Source organism: Carassius gibelio, chromosome B16 (genome assembly GCF_023724105.1).
Source record: "Carassius gibelio isolate Cgi1373 ecotype wild population from Czech Republic chromosome B16, carGib1.2-hapl.c, whole genome shotgun sequence".
Classification (NCBI taxonomy): Eukaryota; Metazoa; Chordata; class Actinopteri; order Cypriniformes; family Cyprinidae; genus Carassius; species Carassius gibelio.
The window spans coordinates 16,766,203-16,788,925 of NC_068411.1; the positions used below are offsets into that span (position 1 = coordinate 16,766,203).

Sequence of the window (22,723 nt, forward strand, 5' to 3'; positions counted from 1 at the left end):
CATTATTCACATATATATTGCGAACCAAAGCAAACTGCACAAATCCCAAGCATTCAGAGCATTCTGTGAATAAATGTGTGTGTGTGTGTGTGCAGTAACCATCATAACTCAACGGTCTGTCTTGCATCACAGACACATGCACACTGCTGATGGCAACGGCAGAGGAAGCTGGTTTGTGGTTTCAGAGAGACAAAAATGTAACGACAACTGTTTCTTTCGACCAGTTTTGATTGCAAGTAAACTCAAGCAACACACACATGACATGAAAGATGGGATGGAATGATGAAGTAAACAAAATAAGCCACATTGATGAGCTGCTTGTGGACACACGGTATAATTAGATGTTTTAGCATCTTCTGTCGTTTGATGACCTGTTTAGCCAAAACAGCTTGAGAAATCCGTCACAGTGGAGGAATTTAACTACTTAGCTGCTGAATAGTTTTGCATCCTCCCTGCAGCTTTAAAAATCGAATGCTTATCTCTGCACTGATTGTCATACTAATCTGACAAATGCAGGATACAAATGGTTAGTGTGGTTCATTTTTAACAGGACAGAGTGTCTGTCACTTTCTTTTTCTTTTTTTCTTTTCTACCACAGTCTGTATTATATATAGAGCTTTAATTTCTAGTTTATGCCATAGTTCTTTACCAAGGCCTGAGAAAAAGTCATGATTGTTACGGGATGTTACTGGGAAACTATTTCATTCCCTGTTGTCATTTCAAGCATCTGCCACCCACTTCTGTTCCTTCTGAAAGAATCAGTGCATTGTTTAATGTGTTGATCTGATAAAGATCATCTGTCCCCCAGTTCAAATGTTCTCAGACAGCTCACTTCATTTTCACTGAAAACAAGCCTAGAATGTCGAAAAACCATGTGCATAGTGTTTGGATACATTGACAGTATGTGCATTTGGCTTGTGAGCTCCTAGAGAGCTATAATCTTACACAGAGGAAAAGATGACAAGAAAGCATTGTGGTTTGGAATAAGGACAGACACAGTGGTACTGGTGAAAATTTATATACCCTATATACCACTTATGAGTAACTCCCTTAAAATAGGATGCTGGAATGTGAAAGGCATCGTCATGTGGTCAAAAGAGGGAAAAAATATTTTCTTTAAAAATAGGAAGAAAAATAGAGAATAATTTATCTGATAAGGAGCAAACTTAAAAAATAAATAAACATTACAAATGTATTTATATTTTGTTTGCTATTACATAGGCTATACTAGCAATGGTGGCATATTTGACATGCATACAATAATTTATGAAATTGTGTTGTTTTTAACTATTTACAGAGATATTTGTTTCGCTAAACTGAATATGACCTGTGCCTCACTGAAAGCCAGTGGACATTATTGACAAACCCTGGGCTTGAACTGATGTAGCGTTAAACTGCCATACAACTTTAAAAAGAAGAAGACGACAAGGTTTTGTTGCTGATTTTGGGAGCTGAGAAAATGTGGGAATGTAGTAAGGCTCTCTTTAATTTTCTTAAAGATACAGGGTAAGAGCACAGTATTAAAGGTGTGTTTAGTGTGTGTGTGTGTGTGTGTGTGTGTGTGTGCGTGTGTGTGTGTGTGTGTGTGTGTGTGTGTGTGTGTGTGTGTGTGTGTGTGAGAGTGTGTTTTATTTATTTATTTTAATTTTTAGAATTACAACTATGTGCAATACATGAAGCCCTAAAGTTGCACACCCCGGTACAGGTGGTGGTATGCACCTGAACAAGTTGGTGGCGACCCACCATTAAAACCAGAGAGAGAGAGAGAGAGATAATAATAATAATAATAATAATAATAATAATAATAATAATAATAATAATAATAATAATAATAATAATAATATTTCATTCTATTATTGTGATGTTAATTTAATTTTTATTATTGTTATTATATTATTATTATTATTTGTATCTTTTTGTATATGTATACTAAGTTTTGCCAATATTGTATCAGTTACAGTCATGCCAATAAAGCAATTCTGAATTGATTTGATTTGTATTGAATTGAATTGTGTTGAATTCACCGGCGGCGCCAGGGGGGGTCTTGGGGGGTCTCAAGACCCTGCCAAAAAATGCCTTGACCCCCCATTTGACCCCCCAGCCTCTTCCTGATTAAAAAATATATATAATCGGGATAAAGATCCAAAAATGTTTCTCTTCAAACTACGCAGAACAATAATAAATAATAATTATTTCGACATTTATTCATACACTGAACCGAGAACCGTTTCTGTCGGACGCGTCCGATTCGAGAACCGATGAGCTGATGATAACTGCGCATGCGTGATTCAGCGCGAAGCAGACTGACACAGAGCGCATCTGAACCGAACTGATTCTTTTGGTGATTGATTCTGAACTGATTATTTGCTAATGTTATAAGCGCGGGTAAACCAAAGGCTTGAATGAAGGGCAATCATCGCCAATGACGGCATTACATCGAGCGCAAAAGAACCGGTGAACCATTTTTTTTTTCAGCTGGTTTATTTGATCGAATTGTCCGAAAGAACCGGTTCACTTGAGCACCTGCTCCTTTGCCCCTTAAGTGCCCTTTTGTCACAGCACAATTTCCTCAATTTTTTTTTGTAATAACATAAACTTTTGTGAATGCCTGCCCACGCCGAATCATAATATTAGTACAATTTATTAATAATAATTTAGCCGTAAATAAAATGACCAACATGATGACAGTTCACCTGACTACGACCTCATCCAACCGGGAAGATTCCTCATGCTGCACGCGCATTTTTTAAATGCTAGAGGATATTTTCAACATCGTGGCAGCTGGTAAGTGGTGTTTCATTCTCAGCGAAGTGATTTTGGTGTTTATTTACTTATTATTATTTTACAAGAACGATGTGATGTGAGAACATGCAGATACGTTGTTTATATTGCTGTGTGTAGCCTGTAGTGTAGAAGTAACACTAGCATGCTGTTTGAGGGAGAAAAGTTTCACAGGCATCGAGGGGTCTGGTGTTTTTTATGTTATTTGAATAAACTTTTATTATATTACAGTACTTATTTATTTTTAACACGTAAAAATAATTATCACAACACTGGTAAGGCTTATTCAGATTTTCTCATTCTCTGAATTATCATTATAAAAATAAAAACAATTCAGAAATGAATTAAAATATAATTATATTTTAAATGTGATGCAAATATTTTTTCTACGAAAGCAACAGTGTTTACAACAGCAATACCACTTTAGCCTGTAAACTCAATAATATCTATCTGGAAATAAATGTAAAAATATCAATGTCAATAAAAATGGTTGTTGCGTTATTTATGCCAAGCCACAAGGCGGCGTCACAGACGACTAGACGGAAGTTTCGAGCAAAACATACGACGAAGAGACCCCAAGAGATGTCAACAAAACTGCTGTTAACTCGAATAATAAAGAGCTACATTTTTGAATTGACCACTAAAATCGACCGACGTCTTCCTTTCATGAGCTTTTAACAAGGATCTCACAATGGCGGAAGGAAACACTCTTTCCGGTGTAAATGTTGTGCTTGTTATGGCCTACGGCAGCTTGGTAAGTAACGCTACCCAATTCCATAACATTTTTATTAATTTAATTATTGAACGTAGTCTGAATACTTAAATGCTTAGTTGACTAATAGTGATAACAACTGACTTGCAGCAGCAGGAGTTGCCCATCCTATAATTTCATCCATGATGTCTAAAAAATACTGTCTATATGAGCAGCTCACTAACGTTTGAGCCTATGTCTTCTGGGAATTCCAGCTAAAATAAAGCAGACCGTGTCAGAACCGTATTTGTTGAATGAGCCATCTGTCATTCTGCAGGTGTTTGTGCTGCTGTTCATCTTCGTGAAGAGACAGATCATGCGCTTCGCTATGAAGTCTCGCAGAGGACCGCACGTGCCGCTCGGCCACAACGCACCGAAGGTATCAAATACAAAATATCATCTGTCTTTGTAGAGGACGTTTCATTTTATTAATTCCTTCAAGACCTTACTTCCCACATTCTTGGATTAATGTAGTAACTAAAATATTTTGGAGGAAACCGTTGGTATAAAATTATAAACCGTAAAATGTTTCCATTTCTTATGTTTTGTATTTTTATTATTATTATTTTTTCTACTTCCTACTTAATTATTGTTTAGGCATGAAGTAATTTTCAGTCCTCTTGTGGAGAGTCCCATATTTATCCATTTAACTTTCATTGTATTAACAATATGACTGGCCACTCTTTCATTAAATATGATATTGTTCTTCTGTTTATACCTTTATGATGCTTTTTGCTGCAAGTACTAGTAAGTTTGTAATGCACTGAAAAAAGGCTCCATCTTTCACAGGAGCTGAGAGAGGAGATCGATAACCGTTTGTCAAAAGTGAACGATATTCGTTATGAGCCACCTTTACTCTCTAAAGATGATGATCGACTGAATGGTGAGAGGAACAGAAGGCCCTGGCAGTTCTCTGTAAATACTGGTGCAGATGTGAACTCTTGTGTCTGTCTGTGTTTGTGCAGGATGTTATAATTACCTCTTCAGAATGCAAGCGTTAGATGCCATCAGAGACTCCGGTAAGACCCTCTCCTGACCGCGTGCAGCCAAAGATTGTGTCGTGTCAAGCGCAGTGGTTACTGGAAAGACGTTTTATATTAATTTACAGTAAATTCTCATTAATATAAAGGCCTAGATGTTCTTATTTTAATTTATTTTAATGATTTGATATTTGTGTGATATTGAGAGATATTTGTGTGAGATATTTATTTTTTATTAATGTTCGTTAAAGACGTCTTACATGCATTGCTCAACAAGGTTGCATTTATTTGATAAAAAATACAGTAAAACACTAGTATTGTGAAATTATTCAAATGTAAGATAACTGATTTCTGTTTTATTTTATTTATATTATTCTGATGATGCAAAGCTGAATTTTTTAGTAGCCATTACTCCAGTCTTCAGTGTCACATGATTCTTCAAAAATAATTCTAATATGCTGATTTGATACGCAGGAAACATTTATCATTATCATTTCTGAAAATAGGTGTGATGCTTAATCTTTTTATTTTATTTTTGTGGAAACTGTTTTATTATGTATTTCTTTAAAGAGCATAATCTATTGAAAATAGATTATTTGGTAACATTTAAAATATCTTTACCTTTCTTAAGTGAAATTGAATGCATCCTTTCTGAATAAAATAATTAATAAAAAAAATGTACCCAAAACTTTTGAACAGTGGTGAACCTTAAATTTTTTTATAATTTAGTTACATTATACACTTAATTGATATATATTTCATTTTTAACTTCTGAATTAAATATGCAGTGTTAACTTTAAATTGATTAAACTTTAATTTTGTAATGAGCTTGTGAAATAGAAAACCGCATGTATACCGGTCTAGCTTGATCTGATGGGATCTGGTTCTGTCCCACCTGTAGATATCCCGTTTCAGGAGTTTTGTCGCAGTGCTAGCGCTCTGACCGGCCGCCGCTACAAAAAGTGGCTGCAGAACCTACGAAACTCTCACTCTCTGTTCAAATCAAGTCACAGTGCATTAATAGATCGCTTACTGGAGGGCTATGACAACGCTCGCCATGGGACAGGGGTCAGTCCGAGTGCAAATGTGTGTTAAATGGTTACGTACAACAGGGGGCGCTGCAGGACACAAATAAGAGGCTTGTGATTTCTTTCCTGTAGGTGTTTGGTGAGACAGAGTTTGTGAAGTATAAGGAAGATCTGGCAGAACTGGCTGCTGTGTAAGTACCATTGGCCAATTATTGCTGTTTATCTCTCAAATTATCTCTCTTTTCACTCTGTTCTTCCTGATATCTCCACAGTGTGAAGACCCACTCCAGCACCAGCAGTCTAAACCAGCAGCACCAGTCCGCAGCTAAAGATCTGACCTGCTCCTCCGGCCCGTCGTCTGCCTCTACCATTCAGGTCACGTACCTGCCGTCCACCGGACAGCGCAGCAAGAGGCCCAAACACTTCCTGGAGCTCAAAAACTTCAAAGACAACTATAATACACTGGAGAGCACACTTTAGAGATTGGAATCCTTTTGAGGAACTGTGTGAGTGCAACTCAGAAACTGTGAATCAGAAGTGTTCAGATCTCACTGGAAAAGCCTTCATGTAGAAATGAAAACAGTGGGAGATGCAGTCAAATGGCCTCAAATCACACTGAGAATGACTTAATATATGACCAAATCTGACAGATAAATGTCAGTGCAACTGCTTTGAGAGCAATGTAAGAATATTATGTTGGTAGTTTTAATGTTTTTCTGATGGAGCTAACAGGAAGAGCTTTTTTGTCTAATGTTTTACCAGCTTTTATTTGCTAGGCTAGGATGTCCTTTTAATGTGAACAGGGAGTGTAAAGTTAAGAGCACCAGCAAAGCACCCTTTAGCTGAGATGATAAGATTTTAACTGGATTGACTTTACTAGAACAAACACATGAATTCAAAATAGTTGGAACGGTTGACTTAAATTAAAAATGTAAAAATTTAATTTATGCATTTAGCAGACGCTTTTATCCAAAGTGACTTACAGTGCATTCAGGCCATCAATTTTTACCTATCATGTGTTCCCGGGGAATCGAACCCCCAACCTTGCGCTAGCTTGCTTGCTAACGCAAAGCTCTACTTCCAATGTATTTTTTTTTTCATGCCATGTAAATCAGTGGTTACCGTCAACATTCTTCAAAATAGATTATAGAATCTGCATTCATGGGTAAACTAGCCTTTAACTATCCAATTTTATACTAAGACTACTTCAGTTTGAGGTTTTTAAATAAGAGCCTGTCCCACATCAATGAGAAGAGCTGTGCAGAAAATTTTTTGAGAGAACAATATTAACTTGAGTGCTACTGATTGTTTCTTTTCAAGTGCAATTGTAATTTTTAAATGAGTTGATGTTAATGTGTCTATAGGAAGAAAAAGTGTGGTTTGAGTCATGAATGGATATGGTTGTTGTATAAGAGACTGTCTATATTGACTTTCACTGTATTTTAAAATCTTATCAGATCTAATAAATTGTCTGCGTCGTCTGTACCTGCGCTGTTCTGCCAGTAGTGTTCTCCTCTAGTTAGACATCACTGGTTCAGTATGTAATCCAGGGCTGTTCCTTGAGATCTACTTACCTTTTCAGTTCGGTGCAGCTCTAACACTGCTCCAGCAATATTCTTCAATATCATAGAGATTCTAAGTTAATGCATACAATACAAAATTTTCAAAAGGTTTTTTTTCTTTCATCTTATGCACACCAAAGCTGCATTTAATTAGTTAAAAATAGATTTAAACTGTAATATTGTGAAATATTGTTCCATTTTAAAGTAACTGTTAGCTATTGTAATATTTGGTAAAATGTCATTTATTTCTTTGATTCTCAGCATCATTACTCAAGTCTTCAATGTCACATGATTCTTCAGAAATGTTTCTAAAATGCCGATTTGGTGCAGAAGAAACATTTCTTATCAAAGTTTAAAATGGTTGAGCTGATTTATATATATGATAAATTTTTTCCTCCAGAATTATTTGATAAATACAAAGTCCATAAGAAAAATTTTACATTTTATGTATTTACTATGACTTATGACTTATCAATTTAATGCAGAATTGCTAAACAATAATATCCCACAGTAATGTAAATATAGGCAAACACCCTCAAACAACTTGAAGATAAAATATGGGGACAAGCAACGTGAGGGGTATAAAATAATGGTATATTTGATCGGGTATATATTTCATTGTTTTAAAGATGCCATAATACTAACCATAAACCACATTCCATTGCAGACTCAGAAAAGGCAAGACAAAAACAACAACATTCATGAAACTCATTTATTTAAATATACAAGATGCCATTCATTCAAGCATTGCAAACTACTCATTTTTACTACAAAAATATTATAACAAAACATGTTACATGCTAATATGAAGCCTATCTAAGAAATTCACATATGGTTAAAAGTTCACACAAAGAGAAAATATACACACTATCTACAAATGTGAAGGTGGATAAACATGGTTATGAAGTGCATTTTTCAGCACAGCCCTCCCAGAAATAAAATAAACAAAAGTATAAATAATCTCTACTGTGGTATTATTAATGGTTCACATGATATTACTTTGAGGTGGGCAGGTGCAATCGCATCACTTCTTTAACTAGGTGTTATAAAACCAGTTTACTGAATGTTGGAAATATCTGAGCAACTGTAGATTGTGCTGGAGAGGCTGGCTGGACTGGATAACAGAGGTCACACCGTGCCCTACTGGTCTGAACTGGTCAGGCTCACTGGAGGACAAGCGTTACATTCTTTCAAACTTATGAAAGACTCACAAGGCGTCTTTGTTTTTCATTGGAGCTGAGTCACTGGATTCTCCCTGCTGTGTGTCTCTTTGGTTGAGAAAAGCATGTAGAGCAAATATAAATATTTGTAGCATTTTTTGTGTCGATGATGAACTTGACTCACTGTCTCCCCTTCAGTTCTTTCATCAGCTGAATTATTGTAAAAAAAATAGCAATAGCAACAGTACCACAGAAAAAAACATTTCCTGCATTTAAAAAAAGATACAATTACGATACAAAAATCCTTCATCCTCCTTTAATTCACATACCTTTGTCCTTCTTAAAAAAAAAAAAGGTCCCCATCCATTGTCTCTATAATTTTAACAGATTTTCATCTGTGATTTCTACGAACTCAGAAACCCACTAAAGTTTAGCCGAGCTAATACCGAAGGAGATAATGAGAGAGATAATGAGAGCTCAATGAGGGTGTTTAGCAACACAATCTGTCTGTCTGTTAATGTTGAGTGAAAGACATCGTCTTCAGAGGGCCAGCCTCAAATAAATACCTAAATACCCCCAGAGTCCATCTAGAAGCCCTTTACAATTCTCAGAATAATGCAAAGATGAGTTCTTCATTTGTTTTCTTCATTTGTCTTCATATTAATGGATATGCTCTTTAACAGTCCCTGGCCTGTCAAATCTACATGGATAATTCATAGTTAGAGTATGTAATAATGGCAATTACAGTAACTCTGGACTGTTAGAAGTAATCTTGCAGGAAAGGCATTTAGACACTAAAGCAATAACATATCATTTAGTGAAGGTCTGTGATGGTTAGGTTGCTAGTATTCCTCTGCACTGTGGATCGTGCGGTTGTCATAACAGAGCTGTGATGTTGCTGTGGTAATGTTCAGGATTTAATTTCAATGACCTTGATGAAGGGGAGGCTCTTGTTGGTCTGGGTGGATGGTCTCAGTGGTTTGCTGTGGAGAAGACATTAATTGAATTTGAATGTGTGGGCTTTTATGTAATTTGTGGCTATTTGCATAACATTTTTTGCCTGTAGCTATCGATCATTTGCATGTACCTGTAGACAATCTGCGCATTGCTGTCTGATGGCAGGTATGAGTTTGACCTTTGACTCCCCAGGTAGTAATCCATCTGATCCCGCATTTGTTTGTTCTGTAAGCAGAGCACATTCAGAAAGGTCAGACGTCAGGAAACATTCATGAGATGATTAAAGGGTGAGTTTACTAATCACTTTTGTACGTGGTAAAATTAATAATATTTAAAAGAAACATTTGTGTGCATTTTCATGAAAATTATGATTAGGGAAAATAATTAAGAAGAAACCAGTGTTCTAATAATTTTGGCCACCGCTTTAAGTGAATAAAACACACACAGCACAACCAGTGCAGATTCCCGAACGAATGACTCTTTTTAGTGAATCAAACAAATACAGCCTACAGTATGCATTTTGTTTATTAATGAATCACATTTTAACACTTTGTTTAATATTTTAATACATACACTGTAATCACTAAAGTTGTAAAAAAAAAAAAAATATTATTTGGGTACAAGAAATTAAAATTTTAGTCTTTCTGCTTAACATTTTTGTTAAATTCAATATGTTGCTTGCATTTCTTTATAATTATTTGTAAAATGTACAAGCAAATTTTAAAAAGGGCAATGATCTGACTGAACTCTGCAGTAAATGAATCGTTGAGGAACCTGAATCATTCAAAGGAATCTGAACTGAATTGCCGGGAATCATGTTTGTTTATATCCTGCGGACTGACCTCTGCCTCCAGCATGGCCACCTTTTCCTCCAGCTCTCTGATCGCTCTGTCTCTCTCCTGAATCACCATGCGTGAGTTCTGAAGCTAGACGACACACGGATGGAAAGCCCGAGTTAGCAAGCGAACCAAACAAGACCAAACTTTGCATGAGAGTCTGCCTTTGTGTGCATAAACACGTACCTGTTCAATCATTTGCCGCAGCTTTCTCTGTTGACTCTTGAGCATGTCATCCAAGTGATGAATCTTCTCTTTCAGAATAGCATTTTCCTTTTCCAGCTCTTCTGACCTGTCAAACGATTAAGCGACTGTTTATAGCAAAACCCAAATGATGCTTAAAGTTAAAAAAGGCAACATAACATGACAAAATCTGTCAAATATACATGCATCGTGTCCCCTACCTCTCTCTCCCTACATGGCCCTCCTCCCTCAGTTCACGCAGCTGCAGGAGTTCGGCTTCTTTGGTCATGAGCTGGTCTCTGAGGGTGGAGCTCTCCTGCTCCATGCCGCCCATGAGACGCTGTAGATCCTCGATCTGCTGATCCTGCTGCTCTTTGCTCTGCTGAACCCTCTTCAGATACTCGCTCTGCTCAGATAACTGCTGCTTATACTGCTGTGCCTCCGCCTACAGCAACAAAGAAAAACTCCATCATAAGACATTTATGTTTAGCTGTTATCTTTCTGCAATACTCAATTCTGACTGGTCAACTGATGTTTATTTATATGTCACTATAAGCAACAGTCCTGACCAGCTTATCAGTAAAAAAAGATTTAATCTATAACAGCTTTTGTGACACCTACATTTTGTAAACAGAGAAAGTTTCAGATGTTGAAAATGATTAAACGTTTCAAGCGGTTTAATTTTTCACTGCCTCATTTTGACATCCACTGTTTGCTTAACACTGAAATCCTTGACGTATAAGACACAAGCAGTAGCCGATTAGGAAACGGCACATCATCATGAAAGAATGTGTGCTCTCACCCCTGCACACACTGTTCTTTCCCAACCTGGATCTGACCCAGATGCCCAGCAGGAATGTCTGGCACTGCATAGTAAAACTCACCTCTCACCTTCTCTGAAGACGATCTAACAAAGGTTCCTTTGAGTGCTCTCATTAGGATCCTTATATGTTAAGAAAGAAACAGATGGTGGAAGGTGCATGCTAAGTGACTAACCAGCAGTTTTTCTCTCTCCTCCTGGTGTTTCTTCTCGGCCTCTTGGAGCTGAGCATACAGACGTTTACTGGCCTCCCTCATCTTCTCTTTTTCCTGTTCATCCATACTATCCTGAGAGAGAATACAGTGACAAAACTTTAATGCAAAGAATCCGGAATTTGTTTGGTTACAGTCAAATGTGTATGTGTGTTCATGTTCTCACATGTGTTTCGAATTAGTTATGCAACGCAGTGGTTTAGGCAATAAAATAAAAAATAGGAGCAAACCGTACTCAATTTTGAACCAATTCACTATCCCACAGTTCCAAATTACAATTATAACAAATTACAAATGATGTCTATGTGATACACGCCCACATCTCTCCCAGCACTTATTTATAGACGTGTGTGAAAGCAAGAGGATAATGTAAGTTAGACAGAAAGAGGGAGGGGCCTTCTCTGTGTGTGCGTCAACAGGGTGTGTGTTCTAACAGTAAAATACTGATGTACGCTGTCATACTGTAGCTCAGCTCTTCCACCCGCTCTCCTGCTCTAACCAGAAGCACACATCCCGGTGGGAGGCTAATCCACGCTATTCAATCCGAAAAAGAATGTGCTGCCGCCACATTTACTTTCACCAAGCAACAAAAGCTAAGAATTTGAAGAATGTGATAAACCTGTTAAACAAATACTGTAGATTATAAAGAACCACGGATAATTATTGCAGGTGGCTTAACGTGTTCCCTGAGCTGTGCATTTTCGTTTGGTTTCATGGGTGAATTAATTCCTGTCTCCTGGATGACATAAATACTAATGGGTGTTTACCACTGCGGTTTTGTTTATGTGTTGTGTGCTAACAGATTGTTGAGATTTGTATCGTAGGTGTGAATAAGCAATTACCTGATTAACACCCAAGGGATACAGAAATTTTTTAAATGTATATTATATAACTTAGCTGAACTGAAGCATGCTGGTCATTTCACATAGATGTTTGTAGAACAACTGAAATGTTCTTTACTATTGCTCATAAATCATGTCTTACTTTAAATCTAATCATTTCTCCACGTTTGTATGAGGAGTATAGGTTTGGGTTTAGGAGAACAGAAAATATCTTTGTTATGAAATATCTATGAAAATGAAGGCTGACCGATATTGACATTTTGCTTTAATAAGTTGATAATTATTGCCATGTTGTGTCTGATAACAAATAAATGGCATAAATTTATTTATTTATTAAAAAAAACTAAATAATAAAATAAATACACTAAATGCTAAAATAATCTGTTTTAAATGCTATGTAGTTTATTATAAACGTAAGTATGATTTTTTTTTATTTCGATATTTGCCAAAGCTTACATTCTATAGTTCTTATTAGTTTTATTAGTGCTTGATGAAGAAAAACTTAAATTATATACTGTTTAGAATTTGATGGCAATAAAGGTCATCTAAATGTAAAAATAGGGAGAATGAGCATGCACTATTAAATATCCAGTATCGACTGATAACCTGCTGCGTGTGTGTGCAAAGCAATATTGCACATACTGTAAATATCACAGTATGTCACAAAAACAGTATCTCACCTGTCTCTCTAAACCGTTTAGGGCCTTTGTTAGTGATGAATGAGTGCCATTAACTTTTCTGGGACCAGATAACACCAGCTGAGAGTGAGAAAAAAAGAGTAGGTCAACATTTTATGATTAATATAGCTTAAAAGAAGTATATTCTGACTGATGTGTTTTTTGTCTCACCTTGTGTTCTGTCCTGTGACTTTTAGCTGCCATCTGCTCTCTGAGGTTTTTCAGACAGTATCTCACCTGCACACAGTATAACATTATCAATACACCTGTTCTGAAACCATGTTAACATAGAAAAGTGGGAAATGTTACTGAGGATTTTTTGCTCTGACCTCCTGTATTTGTGAAACTTCCTCTGAAAGCATCTTTAGACTCTGTTGGTGTCTGACTTGTGCCTCTTTGCGGTCTTCCAAATATACCTGACAAGTAAACACAAATGTTTTAAAAACAAGGGCATTGACATCGCTTATTTCAACAAGGGCCTGAATGAAATATAAATAATAATGTAATAAAGAGAGACCCACCTTGATGACCTCGCCCTGGTCCTCAGACTGCTTGATCAAATCAGACTTCAATGGCTGTCTCTCAAAGGTTGGTTGCACCAAAGCAAACGCTCTGCCAACTGGCTGGAATGACATGAGCAATCCATATAAGATCCCTACTGCATTCATGTGTTATTAACTTCACCTTCATGTCATGCAACAGCTAGAGGCTTGATCAGGAGGACCTCTACCCATTAAAGTAGTATGATGTCTTAGTTCTCTACAATTTACAGAATTATTTTGACACAAAATACATCAAAAAATATTTTATATGATTCTTCTATATTTCCAATTAAGAACTGAACTCCAATCTAAACTTTTTCTCAGAATCAGCAATTACATCGGCATCTCTTGCATCTCGGTATGCAGAAAACTAAAGCTTCCTCTAAACAATAAGTATAAATAACTCTAAAACACAAAGAGTAGCAGGAAACCCCTGAAGGGGAGGAATGGGTGCAGAATGTGGCAAAAGGGACATGGAAAGTTATGCAATTTCTGGAGTCTGAAACAATGAGCCTTTGGTTCTACAAGAATGTCCCCTGGAACACAGCCACATGTTCCTTGTGTTTATAGAGCTTTGGCAGACAGACAGACAGAGGGAAATGGACCAAGGGGAGTGTGTGTGGGGTGGGGGTAATTCCACTGAAGTTAATCCGATCTGATTCTAAAGAATCACTCACAACTTAACCAGAAATAATCAGCTCATAAACAACAGTGGAGATAAGCATACAATACACAGTTTTAAAACATGCAATACTGTATCAGTGGCCAGCTGACCAGTCTGACCAACTAGCAGTTAGAAAATAGGTAATAAGTCTTACTTTTCATATTCAGATTAGACTAATTTACATTTAATGTAATGTCTTTAAAAAAAAATAGATGACTAAGCAGAAAGTCACTGATATGAATAAACAGATCTAAATATAAATACATATTCAATATATATTTACGTCATGCTCAATAATACTAACATTGTCCCGGTATTATAGTAGAACATTCTGGTATAACTTCAGCTAAAGCGTAAACATCAGGGATTTAATGCAAGAGTAGTTTCAAACAGGCACTTTTTCATTCTTCTAAAACCTTCCCATGGTCTAAAACACGAAAACAAAATTTTTTAATCATAGATAAATGCTTAAAAACACTGAATCTGAAGTTGAATGTGATATCTGAACACGTCAAGACTAGACCATCTCTATCTGACTGTGTAAAATAGAAATAATCTAGAAAGAAAGACATGTACCTTATCTGCGGTAGACGGTTGTTGCTGGTGCTGGTGCTGGTTCTGCTCGTGGAGAGTCAGTCTGAGCTTTCTGTGACCATTCTGAATAATGACATGAAGAGAAGCACAAATGTGAGAGAGGGATGCAACAAAGAGACCGTTATAGAAAGCAAAAGGGTGGGAGCTGTGTGGATGAGTGGAACATGTGGGGAGGAGAAACTGAGTAATGCCCTCTGAGAGAGAGAGACTGACTGGAGGCCAGTTGCCCATTAAAGTTTGGCAGGGAGGTCTGTGGTTACTTAATGTGAAAGCGAAAGGCATTTACAGTCCAGTCTCTAGGATATATACAAAGTCTGATTTGATTGGTTCCTCAGCTTCTGGAAAATTCTTCAGCCTTGCAGGCTTCGCCAAAACTTTGTGTTTGAATGTAAATTTAAATCGTCACAAAGATGGAGGCGGGACGCCACAAATCTAAACGGAACAATGCGTTCCAGCGCAGAACGGAATATCACCATGACAACCGGGACACCCATCAACAACATAAACTATGTCTGTTGGACACAGGAAGAGACAGAGCAGAGACTATACAGCTTTGGCAACCACACAAACAGATGAGAGGAAACACTCATAAGAAAACACTCATACATAAGATAACATCCACATAACCAAATGAAGAGAAGTTGAACTGAACAACCGTATATGGTATTCAAGCACATAATCTGATTAAAATATGTAAAACAGTAAACATTGGGCAGCTGGCTGTGTGTGTCCATGCAGAAATCCAGAACATTCTACTGACTCTAAAAGTAGTCTGTGTGAGTCACAGCGGGACAGGAGTTCCTGAAAGTGAGCGTGTGGTAGACAGCATGCACAAACTGTGACATGTTTATTAAATATGTGTGAGACAGGCCCAGTCCGACTGTGAAAATGGTCATCACTGGGGCGAAGATCAAGAGTCTAAAAAGTCAGAGCAAAGGTGACAGAGGACATTACACATCACACGGTATTAGATTAGATGGGATTCATATTTACTGTTATTAGGGCAGGTATTTTTTTTTAGCAATATTAGGGTATAAATAATGTGGGTATAGAAGCCAATAGACCAGTTTGGTACAAATAAAAAGGAAAATAAAATAGGAGGTGAACAGTGATTATGGGGTATAATGGCAGATGACTGTTTTAGTTAAATTGATTCATAACAATACTGCAAATTATTATTATTACCTATTACTATATCATCCCTTCGTGATCATCTAGTAATAGGTAATAATGAGACAGAATATGAGATACAATAGAAGGCAAATTACTATAGTAAATGACATTGTATTATATTATGTGATTAAGCAATCAAGTATACTTCTATTCCTATAATAAACATTGAATAAGCTGTGGTATGTGCAAAAATATGATTCACTAATCTATAGCACTATATTAGGGATATATGGAAGAGTTTAGCATTTTAGCTACATTGTATGTTATAATTTTGAAGAATATTCTTAATAATTGGATTTAAAAGTTGTTTTATTGGTCTGGAGTTAACAATAGTATTGAAGCTTTAACTGAATAAACAATTCTGAATTTATATCTCACAATTTTGAGTTTACCTATCAGATTTGCAAGTTGATGTCTCACTGTTCTGAGTTTAAATCTCTAAACATGTATTTGCATAATGCATACAAAAAAAAAAAAAAAAAAACATTCTCACATTTTTCTTGCAATTCTATGAAAAAAGTCAGACTTGTGAGATTTGCTTTGATCAGGAACTGACTCCGTCAGAGATAAAGCACTTGCAAATCAGTGTCTAACACTAAAGGAGGAAGCTACAACATTTTAGACTCTATAATGTCTCTGAGCATGTGGTTCAGAGTTCAGCCAGCCATCTCAAGGGAACAGGACGTTTGCATGTTTACAGAATGATGTTGGACAGATGTCGATTGAATTCTTTGCAGCTGACCAGTCTTTTGTCTAAAATCAAGAGCATGAGACAGCATCTGTTGTAATTTTCGAGATCAGGCAGATATTAAGTCATGATCATGACAAAACAAGATAAGCATGATTCTATACAGTTCACCAAATGACCACAGAACACTCTGTAATCAACATGTTTTGTCAAAAACATTCCATGTAAAGCTGGAAGTTACACACTGTATTACATGTCACAAAAACGGATTACATCATTAGTCTGTGATGCAGGTTTGTGAACGCAATCTGTCTGAGTAACATTACTATTGTACCACTTACTAAATCACTAGACAAAACACAGCCACACCTCAACCCACCTGGCCAAAACAACACACTTATCGTAATCCCACAAATGAGACAAAACAACGACACCGCAGCAGGAAGACGGACAGACTCGACTTAAGGCAACTGAATAGGCGGTATCAACAAAACCACAACAAAATCAACAAAAGGTGCCTTAGGATTTCTAAACTAATTCAAAGTCAATGAATTATGCCTTAATACATTTACCTGAACAAATCTAGAGGCACTACTGCAGGGAAGTCCTGTGCCTGTGTGCGAATCGGGTGTATCCATAGAAGGCAAAGCAGCATTTAGAGAGTTCGAGATCAGTCAAGTTCAACACCACACCTCAACCCAAGAGAAAAACAAAGACACACAACACACACCTGCAAAATGACACGCACCAAGCACAAAACAGTTTTCTTGTCTGTAATGGGAGAGGATTAAAAAAAATCTGTTTGGAAAGAAGTTTGTAAGGATTATGCTCGGGGCATCAGAACAGGCTATTCATTACAACAGAGCATCAAATACCAAAACTCTGATAACACGACATCTCTCTTTCAAATGGACATTTAAACATGCATACAAATATGCATGCAAAGTCTCTGACTGACAGGAGTGGTCATTATTTAAAGATTATATAAGAGCTATGTGAGATTTGCATATTGTGTGTACCAAAGAAATATAAAAAGCATTGCCACCAGGGTATTAAGAAAACAAATAGATGATTAATAAGAGATGGAGAGAGATGGCGCGCAAGGTGTTTTTGTTCACTGGAAATCAAACCAGGTCAGAGTGAAACCTGAACGCAGGTGTGAGGTACAAAGCAGAGAGAGAACGAGAAGAGCTTCAGGAGAGACAGGACATAGAGAAAGGATGGATGAAAAAGAGATGGAACATAGGGGGATTGTATGAGAGTCGTGAGTGGAATGTGTCATTGGATACTGGCCTCTGGCCCTCTCAAAGAGACAGACAAAAGACTCGGCTAATCACACAAGCGTTTTTTCCTCGGTGAGAAGTATAGCTCACGCGAGAAATCTGAATAGCTGCTGGAAACCTGAGACTGTTATATAGACAATTGTGACTTTACACAAAAACTGAATCTGAGTAAACTGGAACATTAATGATAGCACCATTAATCATGATAAAATGAAGAGAATTGGGATTTTTTTTTAAAGAAAATATTAAGTTAATAAGTAACGCCAAAAGTCACTATCGTCAAATCGAAAATTTCTCATCCCACACTTGGGGGTGGAGGCTTTATGTTGTTCTATAAATATTCAATTAATTCTATCAATATATTAATTACGTTTTTTTTTTCTTTTGTAATTGACATACAGCATGTACTTGAATTTTATTTACAAAAGTTTTGCTTTATTTAAAAGTATTTGCATATGGTTGTGATTTTTTACAACTTTCTTATATTTTGAGATCGGAAAAAAATTGAATTATTAAATCTAATGAATGAATGAATAAATGAATGAATAAATAAATAGATTAGATTAGTAAATAAATACCAATTCAATTGGGAGTTTACATTCTTCTTAATTTTCATTAGTGTACTAGAAGGGCTTCCAGCATTGTCGCGATAAGACAAGACAAACACAAGTCAGTTTCACCGCAGTGTCCTGTGGAACTCTGTCACCCCAAGGCCACACAGCCAAGCCAAGCTTTCGCATAGTCTGCATATTTGTAACTACTGTATTGTATGTACTCTTTATAACCCCAGCATAAATAACAGAGACACACAGAGGGCTAATGACTATCAGTGCAATCTGCTTCATAATATAAACTTGATGAGAGAGGCAAAATTTGTACTTTCACACAAGCCACATAAAAAGTGAGTAAATACAAGTTTGAAGGTAAATATTTGTTGTTTGACTCCCAAGCCTACGCCAAAAGCGAAAAAAGCATTGATCAAGGGAGCGGTAAATAAACAAAATATATATAGAGTAGATGGAGTAGAGAAAGAGTAAATATACTGACACAGCACGTTGAGCAATGTTTTCTTTTCTTATTTTTAAGCAGGAATGCCTTACATAACCACAGATCATCTTGTTAATCTTGAAAAAAAAAAAAAATTGTTGGCTTTTACATCATATGAAAAAACAGGGAGTTTTTTGGTTGTTGTTGTTGTTGTTAGGGGGAGTTTTTCATCATCTCCAAATCAGTTTCTAAGTATTAAAGTGAAAAAGTGTAACCACACTTTATTTTAAGGTTCAGTTCTTGCGATTAACAAATCATTAACTACTCACAATTTGCTGCTTATTAATACTTAATAGGTATAGTTTAGGTATTGGGTAGGATTAAGGATGTAGAATATGGTCATACAGAATATGTGTTTATAAGTACACTAATAATAAACAGCCAATAAGTTAATAATAGACATGCTATTAAGTAACTAATTAATAGTGAGAACTTGTCAATATACTAAAGTGTTACCAAGTTTTCATTACCCTGATCTACTAGAGAACTACATGGATCCGTTAAAAGTAATTTGTAAGTGCATGACTCTCCAAAAAAATGCATCTCAAATGGTCTTTGACCTTGTGATGCATGACAAGTCCATTAAAGAGCTTCCTGTTGAATGATGTCCTCTCATAATAGCAAAATTATAAAAAAAAACAAAAAAAACAGTAGCTGCTGAAAAGCATAGTTTTTTATTATGCTACAATATGGTGCATTATCAAACCAAACTTTTGAATCAGTCTGAATGACCATATTGTTAAAAAGGAAGGAAACCTTCCACAATCAAGCAAATACTTGAGCCCTGTCTCACTTCCTATATTTTCTTGCCCACTTTGCATGTAGAGAGCATGAAAAATATATTATGTGAAGCTATAAAACCAGTTAGGGCACACGGCTGCCCAGCAACCTGATGGAAAGCTCAGGTTAATAATCATCTAACCTGCCATTACAATTTTTAAATACAGTTGCCTACTGGTTGAACAGACATGGACGCAGCTGGTATTTGGCTTAACTGTCCCCTGTGCTGGCACAAATGCCTCTTACAGGTTATTAGGGAAGCCAAATATCAAGTAAGTGACATTAAACCAGATTAAGCATCTGTTGTGTATACAGAGAAGGGCAAAGGGGGGGAAAGGAGGGTTCGTGCAGCTTGCCACTATAAATACTGTTAATTAATAAAGGGTCACATTTAAACTGAGTTAACTTGGCTTTACAAACTTCATTTTGACTATAAAAATGAATGAAGCACTGGTCCTTGTAAACAGGCTTGAGGGAACACGTAGCGCATTTAATATTTGACCAGGAAGATGCATTACAGAGGATCAAAGTTCTCTTTTATGATGAGAAGAGGACCCAGAAACCTTTGGCAACACGTGTTAACATTTCCCCTCAAAACTAACTATTTTAGTCATATTTGAATCAATTTCACTTGTGCTTATTCAACCATATTCATATCGTCTATTATATATTGACAGTAATTGCATGGGTAACTTTATTACAGATAACAACCAGAGTGGTGCAAAACTATGCAGACAAATTTAAAAGCAATCACATTTGTTTGTTTTTTCAAGAAGTAGCAGACATTAAGTAATGAATAATTGATACATACCATTCTGTCTTCCCGGTTGATTTCATCAAATGTGCACATACTCCCCATTCGATTCATTTCGGCTGAATGTATCAAAACTCAAAAGACAACAGTAGCTGAAAAACGTCAGATAAGCGCGCGCGAACTCGTCGCTGTTGTGTGTTGTTGTGTTCTGATAATCGTCAGTCACGCTGAATAATAAATATCCACGGAGCAGGTCACGCCGCGAGCTGAACGGTTCTGTCAGACACTCCTCCCCTCCCCTCCCCTCCCCTTCTTCTCGCAGGTTTCACGAGTCGTTACAAAGCGTCAGAATGAAATCTGTCGTGTGACCTCATTGCCTCGGCAGCTCTCTCCGTTTGTTTCGCCTCAGCCCGCGGGAACAGCGTCATGTGGCGTGTACACCTGAGCGACGCGATCTCATTCCACTATCCCGAGGTTACGGAAAATTAAGCAATGCCATTTGATGGAAAATACCTGAAAAGTTTGTCAGTTTCTTCAGAGAGATCTAGGCCTGTCTGCAGACACGCTTTAAAAGCAAAGAAAAGTCGAAGGACATGAAGTGTAACTGTATAAAAGTTCATAATTTCACAGCTAAACATTAATAAGCTGGATATGTGTTGGATAACTAGTAATAATAACAACATCGACAACAAATGATGATGATGATTTTAGAAATATAATAGAATAATAGAAAAAAATGTAAAGGAAATAAGCCTATATGTAACGTTAGTGTCTCAATTTAGACCTGAATTATATAAAAAAATGAATGAAAAAAAATTAATAAGTATATAACAATAATCAATCACTTAATTAAGTTATGAATAATAAAGAAAAAGAAAATCAGACTCAAGTGAGGTATAAACGCCTATATGTGAGTAATAACCATTCACCTCCATTCCATCTCTAAGTCCTATAATTTGATATTTCACACTGTAATTAGTTGGATGAACACTGAAAGTACATTTAACAAGTTTGCATCACTGTGGTCCAGAGCAACAAAATATATTCCTATCTTCAGATGTCTATATCAAGGCTGTTTAGCTGTTAAATTGCATCAAATCTGTTTAATAAATAGCATAATAGTAAATCAAATAAATCCAAGAGTTGTTTAATACAAAACCATTTGTGTCTCTCATATGAGTGTGTGTAGAACAATGCAACACACCCCTGTTATCAGTTTTCTCTTTTAACAACAACGAACTGTTCTATAAATCAATAAAATGTTGTCACTTTGTCATTCTTTTCAAAGGGGTAAAGTTTTGAAGGACATTGTTTTTAGAGGATGATTGTAAAATGTCATCACTGTTACCTTGATTTTGTGGTAAACTAATAACTATAACTATAATAACTATAACTATTTAAGGTAGATATGTATTGACATGTTAACATTCATTTATAAGAAGCACTTTGCAGTTTCAAAACCTTCGTGCTCGTGAGTTGTTATAATGTCAAACTGAACTATTAAAACTAAAGTCGAAATTATATCTGGCCCTTAAGTCTCTCAAATAATATAAAAGTAAAAGATTGGTTTACAGCAATCCCAGTTGTGTTAATAATATGTCTAAATGCAGCAAGTTCTTCCAAAACTGTATATAACTGTATTTAAATTGTATTTAAATTTAGATTGTTTAATTTGTTAGGTGATAAACAGAAAAAAAGTATTCATGAAAAGTTGCCAGAGGCATTACACTGACAAACCCGACCCTTCCTTTTAAAAATGGTTTCAGCGAAGTGTACATGCAATAGTGCAACAGTTGATATTAAGCAATAATTTTCCACAGAATGGCACGAATCAGTGATACTATGTGTGTTCAAGGTGTGGATTTTGACTCCTCTTTGTAAAGCACAAAAATATTCAGCATTTAGTGGAGTGTTTGCTGTATATACTGTAAGCTGTTTTTTTCTGGTAGTGCACCAAAAGACGCTGTTATTTGACTATGATGATTAGATCTTTCCTTGATATTTTAAGAAAAATAATAAATAAACATGATCATGTGACAGTGATAGATAACATGGAAAACCACAAGAAGCTTTTCACAAGAAATGAGCCCTACCCCTGTGTATTGTTAATTCTACATTCTTCATTCTACATAATTCAGAGAGTTCTTGATAAACTTGCTGCTATGATGACACGGGAATCTATCATGTTATCATGTTTATTTTTATCATTAGTTTTTTAAGTCTTGCATCAGATTAGATTTCAGATCATCAGCCTGTGACTGTGCTTCACAAAAACAATATGATATCATCTGCTATGATATAAAGGCTTATAGTTGAATATTTTGAAATATTTTTAATATTTGTAAAAAGTTTGAAAGAACTGAAGGTTTTAAAGTTGCGTGACAACATAATAGTTTCATATTACGGGAT

General features: G+C 36.2%; 2 protein-coding genes across 3 annotated transcripts; one reads left to right on the plus strand and one right to left on the minus strand.

Annotated features, from left to right (window-relative positions):
• The first annotated feature begins 3,315 nt into the window (after positions 1 to 3,315).
• Positions 3,316 to 7,025, plus strand: LOC127974940 (protein C1orf43 homolog). The gene is made up of 7 exons (XM_052578546.1): positions 3,316 to 3,535; positions 3,810 to 3,911; positions 4,322 to 4,415; positions 4,498 to 4,551; positions 5,414 to 5,580; positions 5,673 to 5,731; positions 5,813 to 7,025. Exons 1-7 carry the CDS (start codon positions 3,473 to 3,475, stop codon positions 6,018 to 6,020), a joined length of 747 nt encoding a protein of 248 aa, XP_052434506.1. The 5' UTR covers positions 3,316 to 3,472; the 3' UTR covers positions 6,021 to 7,025.
• A 775-nt stretch (positions 7,026 to 7,800) lies between these two features.
• On the minus strand, positions 7,801 to 20,589 carry LOC127974941 (tuftelin). 2 transcript variants are annotated; one of them, XM_052578548.1, is made up of 12 exons: positions 20,372 to 20,589; positions 14,572 to 14,652; positions 13,311 to 13,412; positions 13,119 to 13,205; positions 12,961 to 13,026; positions 12,793 to 12,870; positions 11,235 to 11,345; positions 10,460 to 10,683; positions 10,242 to 10,347; positions 10,062 to 10,145; positions 9,350 to 9,444; positions 7,801 to 9,245 (listed from the first exon to the last, which is right to left on the minus strand). In XM_052578548.1, the coding sequence occupies exons 1-12, from the start codon at positions 20,426 to 20,428 to the stop codon at positions 9,173 to 9,175; spliced, it is 1,164 nt and encodes a 387-aa protein (XP_052434508.1). In that variant the 5' UTR covers positions 20,429 to 20,589; the 3' UTR covers positions 7,801 to 9,172. The 2 variants fall into 2 exon arrangements, with proteins under 2 accessions (XP_052434508.1, XP_052434507.1); XM_052578547.1 differs by lacking the exon at positions 20,372 to 20,589 and adding an exon at positions 17,023 to 17,106.
• Positions 20,590 to 22,723: the final 2,134 nt, after the last annotated feature.

Bases quoted from the DNA above. Each gene is read 5' to 3' on its own strand.
- LOC127974940 (XM_052578546.1), top strand. From the start codon at position 3,473: ATGGCGGAAGGAAACACTCTTTCCGGTGTAAATGTTGTGCTTGTTATG. The intron at 3,912-4,321 runs GTATCAAATACA...CATCTTTCACAG, and splicing joins TCGGCCACAACGCACCGAAG to GAGCTGAGAGAGGAGATCGA. The intron at 4,552-5,413 runs GTAAGACCCTCT...TCCCACCTGTAG, and splicing joins AGATGCCATCAGAGACTCCG to ATATCCCGTTTCAGGAGTTT.
- LOC127974941 (XM_052578547.1), bottom strand. From the start codon at position 17,088: ATGGATACACCCGATTCGCACACAGGCACAGGACTTCCCTGCAGTAGT. The intron at 13,413-14,571 runs GTACATGTCTTT...ATGTCATTCCAG, and splicing joins AACCGTCTACCGCAGATAAG to CCAGTTGGCAGAGCGTTTGC. The intron at 10,348-10,459 runs GTAGGGGACACG...ATCGTTTGACAG, and splicing joins GGCCATGTAGGGAGAGAGAG to GTCAGAAGAGCTGGAAAAGG.